At 52.8% G+C, this 18,280-nt stretch overlaps 1 protein-coding gene across 3 annotated transcripts in view; it reads left to right on the top strand.

Annotated features, from left to right (window-relative positions):
• Window positions 1–1,217: 1,217 nt before the first annotated feature.
• The window catches only part of CAPZB (capping actin protein of muscle Z-line subunit beta), a 127,264-nt gene continuing 110,201 nt past the window's right edge, over window positions 1,218–18,280 (top strand). Inside the window, exon 1 of one of the 3 annotated variants that reach the window (XM_059137893.1) lies at window positions 1,218–1,433. In XM_059137893.1, the coding sequence (XP_058993876.1) occupies window positions 1,431–1,433 (3 nt within the window). In that variant the 5' untranslated portion in view covers window positions 1,218–1,430. Of the gene's footprint in view, window positions 1,434–2,590; window positions 2,710–18,280 lie in introns of those variants that run through there. The other 2 variants (XM_059137891.1, XM_059137892.1) reach the window with 2 other exon arrangements.

The raw sequence follows: 18,280 nt of genomic DNA, 5'->3' as shown, positions 1-18,280 counted from the left end.
CCCCTTCAACTGTTCGAGCTCTGCAAAGGCATGCACTGGGACTGTCAAGTTTGCTGCTCTATCCTTAGAGCCCAGAACAGTGCTCAGTACACAGCAGGTGCTCAATAAATGCTTACCAAGTGTGAGAATTCCCAAGTGGCACTCCATTCTCTGAATTCCCATAACACAGCCTTAAACACTCACTTGAATCCATTTTAATGACACTGGCAGCTTTTGACTATGAGCTCCCCGAGGATGGGGGCCTAGGACACAGCCTGGAGTGTGGTCGTAATTCCATTTGTGCAACCCTTTACAGTTTACAATCCCCTCACGGGTGTCCTGATTTGATTCTCAGAAAAGAGAGTGAGCAAGCCAGGCAAGGCAGGTTATTACCAGCAAGGTTAGAATCCCGGTTCTCCTGCCTTCTAGACCAAGCTCAGGGGCTATTTGTTGAATGGAGAGAGAGTGAGAGAGGAGAAATGGGGGGGAAAAAAGACTTTGAGTCACTCTGTGGAGTGAGGCAGCCCCACTGGGCAAATGGGCTGGTTCTCTGTAACACATCTCGCAAAAGCCTAGGATTTATTGATGCAGTTTTCTAATCTCTACCTGTGTGGTCCACACAGCTATCCTGCAGCAGGTAGCTCTGGGGGCATCTTCCTGTCTCCTGCACCTCTGCTTTCCTTCGGTGCCTCCAACAAGGCCTTGTATAGAGCGGGTACTCAGTGGGTGGTGCGGCCCCAGACTCCTTTAGAGATCGGGTTCAGGTGCAGCGACTTGCTTCCGGGCCCCCCACCTAGCAAGTCGCAGCGCCGGGACCCCACCTCGGGTTCGGGCGGCCTCGGTCTCCGGGATGGGTCCGCCCCGCCGCAGCTCTAGTTCCGGATCCGCGCGGGAAAGCGCGTGCACCGGGCGGGGCGCGGGAAAGCGCGTGCACCGGGCGGGGCCGGGAGGGCGGGCAGGGCCCGACCCCTCCCAGCCCGAGCGCCTTCCGCGTCCCGGCCCGGGAGATCCGCGCGCAAGGTCCCCCAGCCACCCCCACCTCTGCAGCCCCAGAGCCGGAGGTGGGGCGTGGGTGCGGGCGGAAGCCCACGTCCCCGCCCAGTCCTCGAGTCCCGGGCCGGCCCGCCCACCCAGCCAGCCGCCGCGCCCCGCCCCGCCCCGCTCACAAGCCCCGCCCCGCACTTCCCCCTTCGGCGCTCCTCCCCCCGCGCCGCGCTCCATACTTGGCGATCGCCGCGGCCCTGCGCGCTCATTGGCCGAGAGCCGGCTGCGTGGGGGCGGGCCCGGGCCCGGCCGGGGCGGGGAAGGAAGGTGGCGGCGGCCCGGCGCGGGGGGAGGGGGGCGCTGACCCGGATGTTCACTCCTGGGCACCCGGGGAAGTGGAAGCGCCGGGCCCTACTGCGGGGGGGAGAGCCACAGACGCCGGGACCGGGACCGCCGCCGCCGCCACCATGGTAAAGGCCCGACGTCACTCTCTCCCAGGCCCGGGGGCCCCGCCGGAGCTCAAGTCGCCCCCGCCCCCGCCGTCCCCCCACAGCCCCTGGCCCGAACAGGGTGGGTCCCCCGGGTGGGGGAGGGGCGGGGTCCCGGACCCAGGTGGACACCATCGCTGCCGGCTCAGGAGGGGGCTGCCTGCACGAGCACCTGGGCTGGGCAGCGACCCTGCCTCCCTCTCCCAGCCCCCGCCTTTGGCTCAAGCTGGAGTCCCACTCTCCGCCTCTCGGTCAGGCGGGTCTCCCCCATAGCCCAGGCGAGACCCTCCTGGACCCGTTATCCAGGCCGGGCACCCCTCTCCGGTGATCCAGGGTGGTCCCCCTTCCTCTTTGCCACGGCCCGGGCTGGTCCCCTTTGCCCGTCCCCGCCGCCGGGGTAGGCCGTCGTTTCTCCCTCCCGTGGCCCAGACTGGGCTCCCCTCCCTGTGGTTCGGGTTGGGCCTGTCTCTTCTCCATGGTTTCTGTCTGGACCCCAGTCAACCCCTCCTCCAGTGGCCTCAGTCTCGATTTGTTTGCCCCGCTCTTCCATGGCTTCAGCTTAAATCTTCTCTTCCCTCCTTGGTCTTAGTCTGAACCTCCCCCTCCTCCGCCCGCGGCCCTCGCTGGACGTTAACCCCCGCCATCCCTTCCCCGGACATCTCACCGCTCTGAGCGTAGCCTGCGTCAGCCCCGCTATCCTAGGTCCCGGGGTTTACCTTCCTTCCGGGGCCTTGGTCCCTGCCCTGCCCCCGACCCAGATAGTTCCTCCCCTCTGCCCCTGGAGGACCTTTACCGCCTCTAGGCAGCGATGGGAGCTCTCCTGCCCTCGGGGGGCGGGTGGTGGTCCCGGGGCTGTGCCTTCGCAGGTGGAGGGTTGCCTCCTTCTGGGGAGGCGGCCGGCAGCGAGCGGGCGAGCGAGGGAAGGGCGGGCACCTGTGTGCCCTGAAGGCAGGAAGGCAGCGCCGCGCTCTGCGGGCCCTTTTCCGTGGCCACTGCCTCCTTGCCAAGGGTGCACTGCCTGCGGGATGCCCTGCCCGAGCCTGAGTCGCAGCCGAGGAATGAGTGGGGGGGAGCCGACAGGACAGGAATGAACGCACAATCGCCCTTGTGAGGCTGCAGCCCTTGGGGGGGCCGCTGGGCCGCGAGGCCAACATATGGCCTGGACACGATGCACCCCAGCAGACGCAGCCTCCCTTTCCCCCTGAACTGTCAGCTCGTGAGGGTTGGAACTGCTGATTATGGAGGTACCTCGGATCAGGTGAGCGGGACTTGGAGGACAGAGCTGGAAAGAGAGCCAGCGGGCTACTTCCACTCGTGGTGTTTGTTTTGATAATGAGCGAGGTGCTCTGGGGCTCTGTGACTGGCTTGAGTTTTCACCGTGGCCTCCACCAGTGAGCCTGCCCTGCCTCCACTTTGCAGCCTTCTGCGGGGCAGGCTCACCACCCGGATTGGAAGGGCCAGAGGGCATCTGCCTTACATGGTCAAGGAACCTTTGGAGATGGGCAAACAGAGCTCAGGCCATCCACCTACTCTTCCTGCCCAGTGCTGGCAGCGGCTTGCATGTGAACTTTGGGCCCCAAAGTGTTTTGAGGATCTCAGTTTCTTGTTTAATGAAGTGATGTGGCTGCTGAACCAGGATGACTAATTAAAGAGTGGCTAAGTTTTTTCTTGCTGCCTTCCTGTATATTGATTAAAATTGTGGCTTATTGAATGCTATTTTAATAGCCATTTTTAATGCTATTGGACTTCTCCAGTGATTATGTTGCCCAAAGGTGGCCCCACCCCAGGCGTGGGTGGGGAAGTACTCCAGGACAGGTTTGGGTGAGGACGGTGAAAGTGGAGTGAGGTTTTATAAATTTGCTGTCGGGTCAGAAGCAGGGGAGTGTGGATCCAGCGGCCAGGTGGGGCTACTTAGGGCAGCATATCTGGCAGGGAGGGGCATCTTGCCTTAGTTCTGATTCTCCCAAGGTAGTGGGAAATGCCCATATCATGATCCAGGAGGAGCACAGCGACATGATTTCTCACGAGTCCTGTATTGGGGTTTTATTTGGACAGTCTGAAAACTGTGAAAGGGATGGAGGAAAAGGGCTAACATTTCTTGAGAACTGCTGGGTGCCTGGTCCTGTGCCGAGCAGTCGACCTGTATGAGCCTCTTGAACCCACACAGAGCCCTTGGAGGGTAGTGGCTGTCCTTGTTCTACAGGTGAAGCTGTAAGTGGAGTGACTTAACTCAGGGTGTTGCTCCGTTGCTGAGAGCAGGCCCGGCAGGCTCTAACCTCCATCCTCCCCATTGTCCCAGGCTGCTTCTGTGGCAGGAGATAGAAAGGACGCTGTTTAGGGCGCCTGGGTGGCTCAGTGGTTAAGCCGCTGCCTTCAGCTCAGGTCATGATCTCAGGGTCCTGGGATCGAGTCCCACATCGGGCTGCTTCCCTCTCTCTCTCTCTCTCTCTGCCTGCCTCTCCATCTACTTGTGATTTCTCTCTGTCAAATAAATAAATAAATAAATAAATAAAATCTTAAAAAAAAAAAAAAAGAAAGGACGCTGTTTAGAAAACAGAATAATGGGATACTCAGGGATGGCAAGGGAGGACCAGCATTTACTGACTCGTGCTTGTGTTCTGGGTCCTTTACATAAGAGACCTCTCCTAGCAGTGTGGTAGTCCCATGGTGGTGCGGGCATATCTGGCCCCAGGCCAGGGTGTGAGTTCTCCAGGGCAGGGGGTTTTCTTTTGTGCTTTCCATGCCTGCACAGCTGGGGCCTGGAACATCACCTGGCTCTGAAGGAAGTGGCATAGAGTGCTCTTTTAGGTTGTGTCTCAGTCCATGAACTCAGGCGCTTGGATTTTCATGCTTCTCTCCTCAGTAACTCGTTCTTAGTATCCTCCAGGCTTAGAAATAATTTCTGACTCTGTATTGTCAAATTGATCCCTTACATGGACGCTCTAATAATCCAGACTAGACAGTTGGGCGAGGACACGAGTGGTGATGTGGTGTTGTGTAATAGGTAAATGAATTAAGGCCACTGTGTTTTTTATTTTCAGTAGATTTGATGGTAGAGAAAACAGCTAGCTCTCTATTAGCCATGGAGGGAAATAGCAGTTTGAGAGTCTAAAATGCACTGGACTTTGAAGTGAATTCTATGATTTTTGTTGGCATCAGTTAAGTGCACAGGCAGATGAAATGTATTTGCATGCATTCCCTTAGCAGGCAACAATCTTACCGCTGTAAGCTCTTTACAGTTTCAGAGCACTTTTCCTTACACAGCTGTAGCTTCTAACTCGGGAGTGATTGTTCTGACTTACCAGTTCTGATTCCAGGGCCAGCTGGTGGGGCTGCAGCAGTGAAAGGACAGGCAGGCCCCCTCAGGAGTTGTCCCTCCGGCTCACAGATGGTTTTGCCTGGCTGGAGCTGATGGAAGCCTGTCACATTGCTGCAAGGTGAAACAATATAGTTGACGCTAATTTGTCTTGGCTGGGCTCCTGGTATGGACCCAGACCCCACACTATATACAGCCGTGTTCATTTAAACGCAACTAGCCTCCTTGGTGGAAGGGGTGCAGAGGGTAGCCAGTAGTCAATAGCTTGAGATTGAGCTGATAAATCAGAGTTTGAAAGCAGATATTCCTATTTATAACTCGGAAGTACAGTGCTGCTTTTACATTCCATGGGGGAGACCAGAGGACAGGTGACTAACAGCCCAGGGAGATGGGAGCGGGGCAAGTACATAGACTGGAGACGCCCGCGTCCCAGGCTGGGAAATGCTTGCCCGTAGGCAAACACAGAGGCGCCTCGGGGCACCTGAAGCTATAGGACGGCGTTAATTCTGTGTATAGTAAGTGCCTTTTCTGCACAGCTTTATGTGTTGAGGACGCACTGTTGAGCAAGATACGGGTCCATTCCTCACAGCTTACATTCTGGGGCTGGGGAAATGTCACTTTACCTAAAATTGAAGAGGGAAGATCCTTGTTTGATATGAGGGCAAGCCACTTGCGTGAGACCCGGCAGAGATTTAAGAGAAAGTGGGGGCTTGTGCCTGGTTTCGCTCCCAGAGCGTGTGTCTGGGAGTGTGTCTGTTCTTCCTGCTGCTGTAACTGTGGAAGCAGGTTGCCCGGCACACCCCCCTGTTGGTTCCTCTGCACCCCAGCAGCCCTCCTGCCTGGAAGTGTGACCTTGTGTCGCCCTGGAAGTCCTGCCCTTCTGACCTGCGTAGCGGCCATTGATGGGGGAGCTCCTGATCCAGAAACATGGCTCACATGATACCTCCCCCAGTTTACTTACATGGAACCTAAAGCTTGAGAGGTGGAGCGACCCGTGAGAGTGGCGCGCCTGGGCCTCGGAGCTGGGTCCCTCTGACTCCGGTGCTGGAGCTCGCTGTGTCTCGGAAGCTGAGAGCAGAAGGGCCCGTAGCTCTTGCAGCAGATCCCGGCAGTGAGAGCGGGGTGTGCAAGGCCAGAGGCTGCAGACGTTAGGACCAGCTACAGCAATGCTATTTCTAAACCTAAGCTTTCAGAGAGTCGTGTTGCAGCTTGAGGAGGTGGAGGTGTATGTTTTTAGGGCACCAGCCATGTGCGTGAGCTGTGCTGGGGGCTTTAGCCCACTGCATCCGGGCCTCAGCCCTGCCAGGACAGCTCAGTCTTTGGAGGGAGGCAGCACAGGATAAGCAGTTAGGACCGGGATCCCAACTGCCTTGGGATGAGAACAGGACCTCCTCATAAGGCTTGTTTCGAGGATTAAATGAGACAGTAGGCCTCAAGTCCTTCCAGCAGCATCGGGCACGTAATTACATACATGCTCACTGTTACTATTCTCGTCACCGTATTACAGATGATGTTCGAAAGGGTACGTGGTGAGGCCCTCCGTGGCTGTGAAGTGAAGGAACTGGGTTTTCTGAGTCCAGAGATAGACCCCTGTCCACTGCTCCTGACTGCCTGCTGGCGTTCGCTTGGCTATGGGCTATGTCTTGAAGAGCTTCTCTAATAGAGCCCGAGGCTCTACTTCCCCTGCAGAAAAGGCTCCTGTGCACACAGCCTGATGCTGTCTGTCTGCAGTTTGGATGCCTTGTCTGTGCTGGTGGAGGCCCTTGTGAGTCCTTGCCCTCTTTCCTGGACTGGGGACAGAGCTTGTGAGCTCCGGGCAGCAGGGCCCTTGTCTGCCTGGTTCCCACTAACCGCCCCACACTTCGCCTGGGCTTGTAGGTGCTTCATCATCGCCGAGTGAAGGCGTGGAGAGAGCTGAGACCGGTTGCACTTTGTTTGCTGCCTGCTCCGCGGAATGTGGGCTTTGGCGTTGGGCGCATGTGGGTTGGAGTCCTGTGTCTGCCACTCTGCATGTGATCTGAAGTGGGTCTTCTCCTCTCTGACTTCAGTTTCTTCATCTGTAGCATGAGGATAACATTTTTATAGGGCTACCGGGAAAAAGATGGGAAAATTTGTAAGCACTTAACCCAATGCTTGGCACACAGGGTTGGTAGCTTTGATTATTGTCTTATTCTGCATATGGGAGAGTAAGGTGCACCAATAGAAGCCATAATCCCTGTCCTCTAATCAAGAAAGGGGCACAGGATACATCCAAAAAGTTGAGTGCAGCAGAAGGACACAGTATAGAAAAGGCTTAAATAGCATGGGGAACTTGTCTGCTTGGCCTGCGTTCTACTTCCTCCAGGAAGCCCTGCAGACCACTTAAGTTCACAGGCAGTGGGTGGGGGCTGGGTGTGAAGCCCAGGCAGAAGGCTGGGGTGCAGTCCAGGAGAAGCCATTCTAGGCACTGCCTGGGACCAAAGCAAAGTTCAGGGGTACGGTCAGCCTCGTGCGTTTGGAAACCAGCCACAAAGTGGACAGAGCGGGTGCCTCAGTCCCGGGAGTGTGTTGGGGAGCGCTGGAGCTGCTAAGCTCAGGAGTTTGCATTCGATCCGGGACAGTGTGGAGCCAGCTAAGCATGTGGCGGGGCAGGTAGAAATTGGAGGAGGCTGGCAGAGTTGTGGTATTTTAGGAAGCGTCATTAGGCCGTGGTGTGCACAGAGGCCCCAGGAGGTGAGCGATGGGTTGGAGGCATCTGCCAGTACCAGCCTGTGGAGTTAGGAGGGTCCCAGGCCCCGTGAGGCCATGGGTGTGAAAAGGAACACATGGTTGAAAAAGATAAAGTTAGGAAAGCAGAGTGAAATGCTGTGATTTACCACCTCTGGGGCTGAGGGGGACGCTTCTGCCACCCCCTCCCAGCTCTCTGGTTAGGTGACTCCTAACGTCCCCTCCCACCCTCTTCCGATAGGGGGCTTTATCATTGATCCAACTGCTATTTCTGGTCACTTGAAATCCTAGATAGTAGTGTCTGCAAAGCCTTGATATCCTATTAACAACAGAGCAGGGATTTTAGTGGTTAGCCCAGCCGTTTCTGTGTCTGCGGGTGGCTCCCAGTTCTGCAGGGCTTGCTGGCCTTAGGCTCAGGGCAAACAACCGCCCAAGACAGCCAGTCTTCCCAGGGTGGCAAGGACCCGGTGAGGGCCCTGCATGGTGTCCCGAATAAATAGCAGGAGCTGGTTTTTATTGATGGCTTTTTAATACCCAAAGCAGCCCTGTGAGGCGGGTTCTCATCTCACCCTCATTACGCAGGCACAGGCCAGCGAGAACCCAGGCCAGCCTCCGCAGTCTGACCCTGGAGCCCGAGCTCTGGACCTTTGGTGCTGCTGCATCTAGGTTTTTTTCCCATCCAGCTGTTCATTCATTCCATGGATGCTCACGGAGCCATCAGACAGACCTAGTAGAGTATGAGTCTTACATGGAGGAGGTGGATGGACGCAGGGAAATCTTAGAGTCTAACGGCCTGGGGCCCAGGTGCAGACCCAGCTGGGTGAAGTTGAAGTCTACAACAGAAGGGCTTGAGCTTAAGGGAGCCACTTGCTTTCCCTTCTCCCTCCTGGTCACACCCCAGCAGCATCTGGAGACTTATGAAAGGGAGCCTTCCTCTGCAACTTTCCTAGTGAGAAGTCTCCAGTCCAGTAGCCCTGTTTCTTCCAAGACAGCAGCCCCAGTGGCTCCCAGAGCCATCAACCTGTCCCAGGGTGGGGTGAGCCTGTGTGTGGCAAGTGTAGATGGTGCCTGGCACTCTGTAAGTGCAGCCGGAGTGTTGGCTGCGACCTGGTATTTTACGAATATGGACGCTTGCTCGGTGGTGGCCCACCGAACCTCCCAGCCAACCTGGAAGGCAGTGTAGCTCTCCCGTTCTGCTGAGAGCCCAAGAAGTCCCCTGCTAAAGGCTGGAAGTCTTGAGGGCTTGCAGTCTGTTGTTTTCTGGCCATGAGGGCCCGCAGTTGCCCCAGCTCAGTCCCTGAACATCCTCACCCACCACTGAAGGCTTCCTGCTCAGAGTTTGTTACGTTAATATTATCCGGGCTTACTGTTGCAGAGGTTTCTCTGAGATTCAGGCAGAGAATTCATTCAACATTTACCAAGTTAAATATATTTTTTAAAAGATTTTATTTATTTATTTGACAGAGATCACAAGTAGGCAGAGAGGCAGGCAGAGAGAGAGAGAGGGGGAAGCAGGCTCCCTGCCCAGCAGAGAGCCTGATGTGGGGCTCGGTCCCAGGACTCTGGGATCATGATCCGAGCTGAAGGCAGAGGCTTTAACCCACTGAGCCACCCAGGCGCCCCCCCCAAGTTAAATATTTTTAATTTAAAATTTAAGGTTGTGAAAAGATGCTTTTGCATGTACTTTCTGCTGGGCTGAGTAACAAGCAGCCTCCCGGGGGAATTGTGTGTTTTCTGGTGGTACCAAATGCCCTCGTCCTTATCCGTAGCCATGATTAGTGGATGGAGGATTTGGGGTTGGCTCGCTCTATCTGATGCTGCTACACAAGGTTCTCCGTGGTAAGCTTTGGCCCTGAAGGGGTATGTCTGATTTTACAGGGATGGGCTACATAAAGAGTTTTTTTGCTAAGAAACTGAAAGGGGGAGCTTTTATCCGCCACACCTCCTGGTGAAAAACCCGATTTTAGCCACTGTGGCCACCGAAGGAGCTATTCTTAAATTTCTCTCTGTATCATCTCTCTGGCTTTGATTTTTTTTTTTTTTAAAGATTTTATTTTTATGTAATCTCTGTACCCAACGTGGGGCTTGAAATTACAACCCCAAGATCTGGAGTCGCATGCTCCCCTGATGGATCTGGCTTTGTTTTTGTCAGTCCTTTTCTTTGCTGAACACAGCCTGTCTGCTCACCAACTGGCCCTCTCCCCGCCCCTACCTTGTAGTCACTGGGGCTGGATGGCACCACTGGGGGGCGCGCACCCCTCCGCAGCAGGGCCCGCATTGGGCCCCTTTCCCTGCTTTGCTCTTGGAGAACGTCCAGGGCCAACTGTGTTTGCTTCTTGCCTACTCCCTCCTGCCAGCTGGGGACCACTGGTCGTCCTGAGATTTGAGTCCTCTGACTTGGTCTTCAAGAGTGCCCTTGTGCAGTGGGAATTGCAGGTGCCCGAGTTAGCAGTCTTCGTCCCTTAGGTTATTGAGTGTTTCCTCCTGGGTCTCATGGGTCTGGAAGGTGCCTTCCTTCTCCCACTGTTTCTGCTGAATGCAGTCACGACCTTTAATTCCCTCAACCCAACCCTGTGATGGTGGTTTCCTCATTACACAGAGGAGGGAACTGAAGCTCGGAGAGGTTGAGGAGCTTGTGGAAAGGCCCCCAGCTAGTTAGCATCCCCCTGCGGGCCAGACCCTCTCAGAAGTGCCTGCTTCCCGAATTCTGCTACCCCGCCTGTCCTGCGCGGATTCGCCAAGATGCTTATTTTAAAGATGAGGAAGCAGAGGTCGAGAGGTTCACCTGCATGTCCAGCCATGGTGGCTGAAGTCTGGGTTTAGACCTCAGAAGGTTTTGTTGGATCAGGCTGTTAAAATGAAAGTGACTGGATCTTTCTGAGCTGTGGCCTGTTTTTTGCAAAGGGTGATATGTCTTAGCCGGCCGTCGAAGGGTCGTGTCTTGGTATTTTGGGTAGGGCAGTGGATCTTTGTACATATCCTAGTGATGGTGACAGCCTCCCGCTGACAACTGTTGGTTGAACAGAACCTTGCAGGACCCCCTTGGCATTTTCCCGTAGAGCTCCAGCCCAGTCCAGGGTGCCACACACGGGGGCGGGTTGCAGGGCCTCTGAGGGGAAAGAGTTTAGCCGCCCATTTCAAAGGCCATTTGACCTTGAGCAGCGTCAATTGGTGACCCTCACAAAGATATTTCTTATCCTGAGGAAGGAAGATGGATGATAAGTGCCCCCTCAGAGTATGAAAGTCATCGCGGTGTCCTGCTGTTCCTGGCACATGGGCCATTGCGCCGTAGGGTTTGTTGCATGAATGAATGTCTGTTAGGCCTTTAGTAAATGTGAGTGCCCCTGCCGCTTCCAAGGGTGAGACTTTCTGGCTGGGCAGAGTTGGTGTCAGGGTCACTTTAGGTAGAGGTGACAAGAATGGAAGGAGCTGGGCAAGGCCTGCCTCCAGGAGGGGGTCAGTGCACCCTTCAGCTCTTCAGGCCGCCCTGGCGTTGAAGGTTTCTGGAGGCGCTGGTGGTGGCGGTAGTCCTAGAGGCTCAGCCCTTCGCTGGTGGCTCTGCACGTGGTGCGCACCCAGCACTTGGTGCAGAGTCACGGGACTGGCCTGGAGTTCCCGAGTGATCGCAGGCAGTTGGGGTTCCGTGAAGGGGTGGTGAAGGGCCCAGCCGGGAGCCCGAGTTCAGATTCAGGCCTGTAGGTTTGGATGGCTGCCTTCTCCCTTCCTCAGTTTCCGTGTTGTGAAGCCGGACGCAGTGATGTTATTGTTATTAAGTCAGTAATGAGATGGTGGTGTTATTAGAGACGAGAGTCTTCACATGCTGTTGGAGCCGGAAGAGACCTCGAGGTGGAAACTCCCTTTGCTTGGTGTTGGAAGGAATTTAGACTTTGTGTCCTGGCTTATCTCGCAGGGAAGTGGTCCTTCTCCTGTAGCTCAGGGGAAACTCCTGTCGGTTGTGGGCCTTGCCCTGCTGCACCTGGCTATCCCCTGATACGGTGTCTGAAAGGGCTCTTTGGTTCCAGGTTATAATAAGAGTCACTCTTCTGGAAAATGGCTCGAGTGGCCAACCCTGAAGTGCCAGTCACATTTGGTATCCAGGCCTTGAGGGGAGCAGGGCGTGGTGCTAATCAGTGATGGCTGTCTTCCTGCCCCCCCCCCCGTACCCCTGTACCTGAGCCATTTTCGTCTCTGCTGGCGACGGCAGGGGTCCGTAGGTGCGCCCAGCTTCTGCTAACCAGAGCTGCATTTGTGAGCTCGCTGTCACAGACGGGCGCGACTTCACTGCCACAATGGGGAGTGTTCTGAGGACATGTGTGGGTTTGAAGGTAGAGTGTTGGGGTTTAGGGAGAAAGGAGGCAAAATAAAAGAAAATGGGCAGAGAAGACACTTGTTGGAAGGCAGCGTGTTAAGGTATAGTGGGAGGAGACTCCTGGATCTTATTTCTTCCGTGGGTGCCCATGAACTGTGGGAGCTTGAACTAGTCACTTCATCTCGCTGAGCCTCAGCTTCCTGATCTGAAAAATGGACACACTAGCTGCCTCTTCACCAGCAGCTAGAGGGTTAAATAAGAACAGTGTGCATGAAGTGCTGTGGCTCAGGCCTCCTATGTGGGCATTTAATACAGGTTCATTACTATCTGTAGGAACTTCATCATTCATCGTGTAAATTACATCATACCGTGGGGAAGAGAATTGAGTTGAATCTAAAAATCCCTGTATTGGGGCGCCTGGGTGACTCAGTGGGTTAAGGCATCTGCCTTCGGTCCTGGGATCAAGCCCCACATCAGGCTCTCTGCTTGGTGGGGAGCCTGCTTCTCTCTCTCTCTGCCTACGTGTGATCTCTGACAAATAAATAAAATCTTTAAAAAAATTTAAAAAAAATCCATGTATTGAGGAATACCATCATCTAAAAAGCAGATGTAGGGGCGCCCGGATGGCTCAGTGGGTTAAGCCGCTGCCTTCGGCTCGGGTCATGATCTCAGGGTCCTGGGATCGAGTCCCACGTTGGGCTCTCTGCTCAGCAGGGAGCCTGCTTCCCTTCCTCTCTCTCTGCCTGCCTCTCTGCCTACTTGTGATCTCTCTCTGTCAAATAAATAAATAAAATCTTTAAAATAAATAAATAAATAAATAGCAAGCAAGCAGATGTAGGGACACCTGGGTGGCTCAGTGGGTTAAAGCCTCTGCCTTCGGCTCAGGTCATGGTCTCAGGGTCCTGGAATTGAGTCCTGCATCGTGCTCTCTGCTCAGCGGGGAGCCTACTTCCTCCTCTCTCTCTACCAGCCTCTCTGCCTACTTGTGATCTCTGTCAAATAAATAAAATCTTCAAAAAAATTTTTAAAAATAAAAATAAAAAGCAGAGGTAATGATCACAATGAGGGGAAGCCCTGACTTTCTGGCTTCTAGGGGCCGTGTTCTGGGCAGCCCTCCACACATCAGCCTGGAGGATTTATCACGCAGGGGTCTTGCACTGAGCCAGTCTGTGTGCTGAGCACTATGGGTACCGTAGTCATCTAATCATGTAATCTATACCATAGCCCCATTTTGATTGTGGCCCCCCAAAACGTTTTTCAGATGTGGAAATGGGAGCCCAGGAAGTTAAGAGGTGTCTTGTACAGGGTCACACAGCTAGTAAAGAGCAGAGGTGGCCTTTAAACTCTGTCTTCTGGGGTGCCTGGGTGGCTCAGTCATTAAGCATCTGCCTTCGGCTCAGGTCATGATCCCAGATTCCTGGGATCGAGTCCCACATTGGGCTCCCTGCTCAGCTTCAGAGTCTGCTTCTCCCTCTGCCTCTGCTGTACGTGCATGCGTGCACTCATTCACTCTCTCTCTCTCTCAAAAAATAAATAAGGATCTTTTAAAGAAAACAAAACCAAAAACCCTCCATCTTCTGATTCCAGGTTCCAGTTGTCAGTACTCAGGGAAGGCTGGTCCGAGGATGAGGTTATAATGTACAGAGGAAAGTATGTTGATGTTTCTAGCCAGTGTTCAGTGCTTTTGTACCTTTTGCAGCTCAAAGCAGACTGTCTGCTAGATGGCTGCCCCTGGTTCTGTTTTGATGACTTGAAGCACATCTTAAGATGCTGCAAGAATGAGGGGCGCCCACGTGGCTCAGTCAGCTGAGCATCTGCCTGCAGCTCAGGTCATGATCCTGTGGTCCTATGGTCGAGCCCTGTGTTGGACTCCTAACAGGGAGTCTGCTTCTCCCTCTCCCTCTGCCCCTCCCGCTGCTCATGCTCTCTTTCTCTCAAATAAATAAAATCTTTAAAAAAAAAAAAAAAAGATGCTAAGGAATGAGCTTGCAGTCGTTGTAGTTCTTCATTTAAAAGGGAGCCTTGTCTCCCCCAATGTAACTGCTAACCTGTAGTCACAGTTTGGAATCACTCTTGAGACCCTGAGCACCCTGTAGTCTTTCTTTCTGCCTGCCCTTTCTCCTCTGTAGTGTGCTCATCCAGGTGGACTGAAATAATGGAGTGTGGGGTTATAATAGCTGTTACATCTATGTGACCACGCTAGCATTTGGATTCAGGACCAACGTACTTCATGTCCTCGCTGGGTTACACCTGCTGCGAGGGTCAGAGACGAGCAGAGACGCTGTAGTCGTCTGCCTACCTACAGAACCAGTGGAATTAGTCCAGCCCCATGAGGTAAAACCAATCGAAGATACTGGAAGAGATTCTTTTTTTTCTTTCTTTCTTTTTTTTTTTTAAGATTTTATTTATTTATTTGACAGAGATCACAAGTAGGTGGGGGAGGAGGAAGTAGGCTCCCTGCTCAGCAGAGAGCCCGATGTGGGGCATGATCCCAGGACCCTGACATCATGACCTGAGCTGAAGGCAGAGGCTTTAACCACTGAGCCACCCAGGCGCCCCTCTGGAAGAGATTCTTGACAAGCAGAGAGCTGACAGTGCTAAGCTGTGGGTATCCGCACCTGTCTGCAGCGTGAGTAGGGTCTCTAGTTTCCACTCGTGGAAGCCTCTATTCCTTTTTGTCTTATTATTAGCAGGAAGTGATATGCCTGGAAAATGGGTCCCATCTTCATGTTTTCTTAACGACCTTGATTTCTTCGTTCTTCCTTTAAATCACTTCCTCCAGAATGGATTATCCAGCTGTTATGTAGAATTCCCTTGTCCTTTTGCATATCAATAAAAACTGTAGGGGCACTTGGGTGGCTCAGTGGGTTAAGCCGCTGCCTTCAGCTCAGGTCATGATCTCAGGGTCCTGGGATTGAGTCCCGCATCAGGCTCTCTGCTCAGCAGGGAGCCTGCTTCCCTCTCACTCTCTCAGCCTGCCTCTCTGCCTACTTGTGATCTCTGTCTGTCAAATAAATAAATAAAATCTTTATAAATAAATAAATAAAACTGTAAGGCTTTTCCTCTCTTGGTCACAGCCTGTGTGGTTTCTGAGCTTGCTGAATTCCAGATGGAGGGTACGCAGGGGCATCCTGGGAATTTTCCCCAGGATCCTGCTTTTATTTTGATTCCACAGTATCTGTTTGGTACATATTGATTTTTGGGGAGGCATTTCTTGAAATAACAAGTGAGAAATGGTTGCCATGGTCCCCAGGGAAAGGCCCTCCCATCATGTGACTAATTGGCAGAACATGGACACACAAATAGAGTGTTGGACCTCCATATGATGAGCTCAGAGTGCCTTGTGAGCCATTGAGTTAACTAATAAAATCCCAGGAATTGAATTCTGTAACATGCCGGAATCTCTCAGGAAAGGGAAGAAACAATTTCCAAGCCTCAGATCATGGGCCGTGTGTTGTAACAAGTACAAGCAGATTCTAAGTCAGCTGAAGCATTCTGCAGGCCCTCAGAGTCCATAAGGAAGGTCCTAGCATCTGTCGCTCCCTACTTTACTTAGCACTTAACATGCATTCTCCTCTTTAGTGCCCAGATTTCTCCTAAGCATGGTATCCTGTGAATTTAGGACTTTATGTAAATCATAATTATGGAGATTTAGAGACTTGATGTAAATTGCTAGTAAATGACAGAGCCAGATTTGAACCTGACTGTCTTAACTTGAAAGCCGTTGCACATAACCTCTGCCATTGTGGAATTTTGCTGCACACACAGGGCTTGAGGCTTGTCCAGGTCCTACAGAAAATCACTAGTGCAGTTGGGATGAGAGTCCTCTGTTTTCTGCTGCAAAAACTTCAGTGCATTTGGAAACTCATCTTTGAACATGCTTTTCCAGTGATGTGTGCAAAGATCACACTTTCCAACATGACATAGCTTCGTGGCAGTAGGGTCGACCAGCCCACAAAGCCCGTTCCCTTAGTTAAGAAGAAATCAAGGGACAGGTCAGGACTAAAACCAGGGTCCCTTTGATTTTAGCTCCTGCTTTGTTGCCGTGTCCGTAAGGGACCATGATTGTAGCAGCCAGGCTCAGGGGAAAGTGGCTGTCCCGCCATTCGGTTGAGAAATGGAGGTAGAGCAGCATTATGGTATATAATATCAAACTAAAACCAGCTGTTACAGTGTGATTGTCGGGACACCTGGGGGCTCAGTGGTTGGGCATCTCAGGTCAGTTCTTGCTCCTTAGGTCATGGGTTCGGGCACCATGTCTGGCTCCATACTGAGTGTGGAGCCTCCCTTAAAAAAAAAAAAAAAAGAAAAGGAAAGGAAAAAGTGATAGTATTGAGTAAAGCAAAGCACCGAATCGGTCTGTTCTGTCGTAGCTCTCTAGAATTTTCACGTTAGAATTACCTACCTGCTTGGGGCTGTGAGGATTCAGTCAGTGACCGGTTTGCAGACACTACTGTGTCTGTCCGTTGCAGTGGATATTGACTCTTTACCTGGACACGCACACACAGATGTACGTTTTCCCCTCCTTAGAGTCACTTCCTTACACTGTGTCCTCAGCAGTGGGTTGTGGGGTGAGGAGGACAAGCATTTTTCTCCCCACACATATCCTATCTAGGGTTAGCCTCCTTGGATTTTGCCACGTCTGTCTCCATAGATCTGTTCATTCATTTTTCTTTAATTGCTTATTATTTTTTTTAACCTGAAGTTATTTAGGAGGGAAACTGTGTCATTACCATAAGTGGAAAACCAGTACCCGATGCCTCAAGTAGAAAGTATACATGAAAGTAGACTCCTCTAACTTCTGATGTAAGAGATGCTTATCTGTGGACCACTTAAAATTGATGGTGGCCAGAGTCTGGCTGCCTTCCGCCTCTGGGCCTCAGCTTGCAGCATCCCCCCTGCCCCCTGCCTTCCTCCCTTCCGGTGTCCATCCGGCTTACCCTTCGGGGACTGGCTCTGCTGCTCGTGGCCACCAAGCCTTCTCTGACTACTCCAGCCCTCTACATCCTGTCTGTGTATCCATCCATCCGTGCAGAAGCTTAACAACGCTCTCTGCACTCCTTGGAGGTGGGTGTCGTTAAGGTCCCTTCCATATCTATGTGGGGACCATTCAGAGAAGGGGACACCATCTGTCAGAAGAACCTCTTGGTGGAAGATAATCACGGTGTAAGGGGGTGTGTGCAGGTGCAGCAAAGAGGGTGTCTGGCAGAGGAGGGGAGCACTGCAGGGGTCCCGGGGAGAGGCTTTTGCCGTAATTGAGATGAAAGGACTGATTTGCCAGGAGGACAAATGGTGGGGATGCAGTAGACAGAACAGTGTGTGCGGGAGAGTGTGGCACGTCAGAGGAACTGGCAGTGATTTAGTTGTTGGAGCCAAAATGGTAGGGGTGGGAGGCTTGATGCCACCTGGTAGGGGTCACTCGTTAAGGGGCCTCTTATTTCACCCATGTCCGTTTCTGTGCCCTCCCCGTACCCTGACCTGACCTCTACAACGGGACCTTGCCCCATGAGGTTTACCAGTAGTCTTCCCGTCTTGAGTAGTGGTGGTTCATTGCCCATCCCCCTCCCCCATCATTATTTGCTGAGTGCCCCCTGTGCTCTGTGCCGAGTCCTGGGGCACTTGGCCAAATGAGAGGAGGACCCTGTTTTTCAAGAGCTCACAGCCTTGGGGGGGGGGGGGGAGACACATGGCCATCTAGTTGGGCGTGAACACCAAGGCCAGGGGCCTTGGGAAGCTTCCTGACCCCCGTCAGGGATCCCTCTGGAATGTGAAGGATTATTTTTTAAAGTTCTTAGTGTTTTCCCTTTTATTATAAAAGTACTGTGTTCATCATAGAAAAGTTGGGAAATATAGAAACGTAGGGGAAAGTGGCCTGCCAGCAGTCCTGGTCAGCCTTTGGTGTTTCGCTTCAGTGTCTTTGTCTCTGCACAGTTTTTAAAGGGTTCTCATGGATTGCCTTCATACTTCTGTGGTTTTTATATGTCATGCTGCTTTTCACAATAATTTTCTTGTTATAAAAAGATCAGGAACGTTTTAGATGAATATTTCAACTGGGTCAGACTGTCATTTGCTTAACTGTCCCTCCCCCTGTTGTTGGATAAGTAGGGGTTAATTTTCCTTAATGTTGAGCTGCAGGGAGGGTCTTCCTACAGGGCTTTTTTTGGTCCTCCTTATCTGTTTATTGCATGCTATGACTTTGTTCCTATAGCTTTGTCTGCGATGTGAACTCCTTGCCTTGGGAGTATGAGCTCACCCTTCACATGTGATTGTGTCTTGAGGTGTGAACTCTCTCCCTTCACATGTGATTGTGTCTTGAGGTATGAGCTCTCTCCCCACCCCTGTGATTGTTTCCTAAGGTATGAACTCCCTCCCTCCACGTGTAACTGTGTCCTGAGGTGTAAACTCTCCCTTCACGTGTGATTGTATCCAGAGGTATGAACTCTCTTTTCACGTGTGATTGTGTCCTGAGGTGTGAACTCTCCCTTCACATGTGATTGT

The sequence above is a fragment of the Mustela lutreola genome, chromosome 10 (genome assembly GCF_030435805.1).
Source record: "Mustela lutreola isolate mMusLut2 chromosome 10, mMusLut2.pri, whole genome shotgun sequence".
NCBI classification, from domain to species: Eukaryota; Metazoa; Chordata; class Mammalia; order Carnivora; family Mustelidae; genus Mustela; species Mustela lutreola.
Note: the sequence above shows the minus strand (reverse complement) of the source record. Positions and strands in the feature narration are given on the sequence as shown.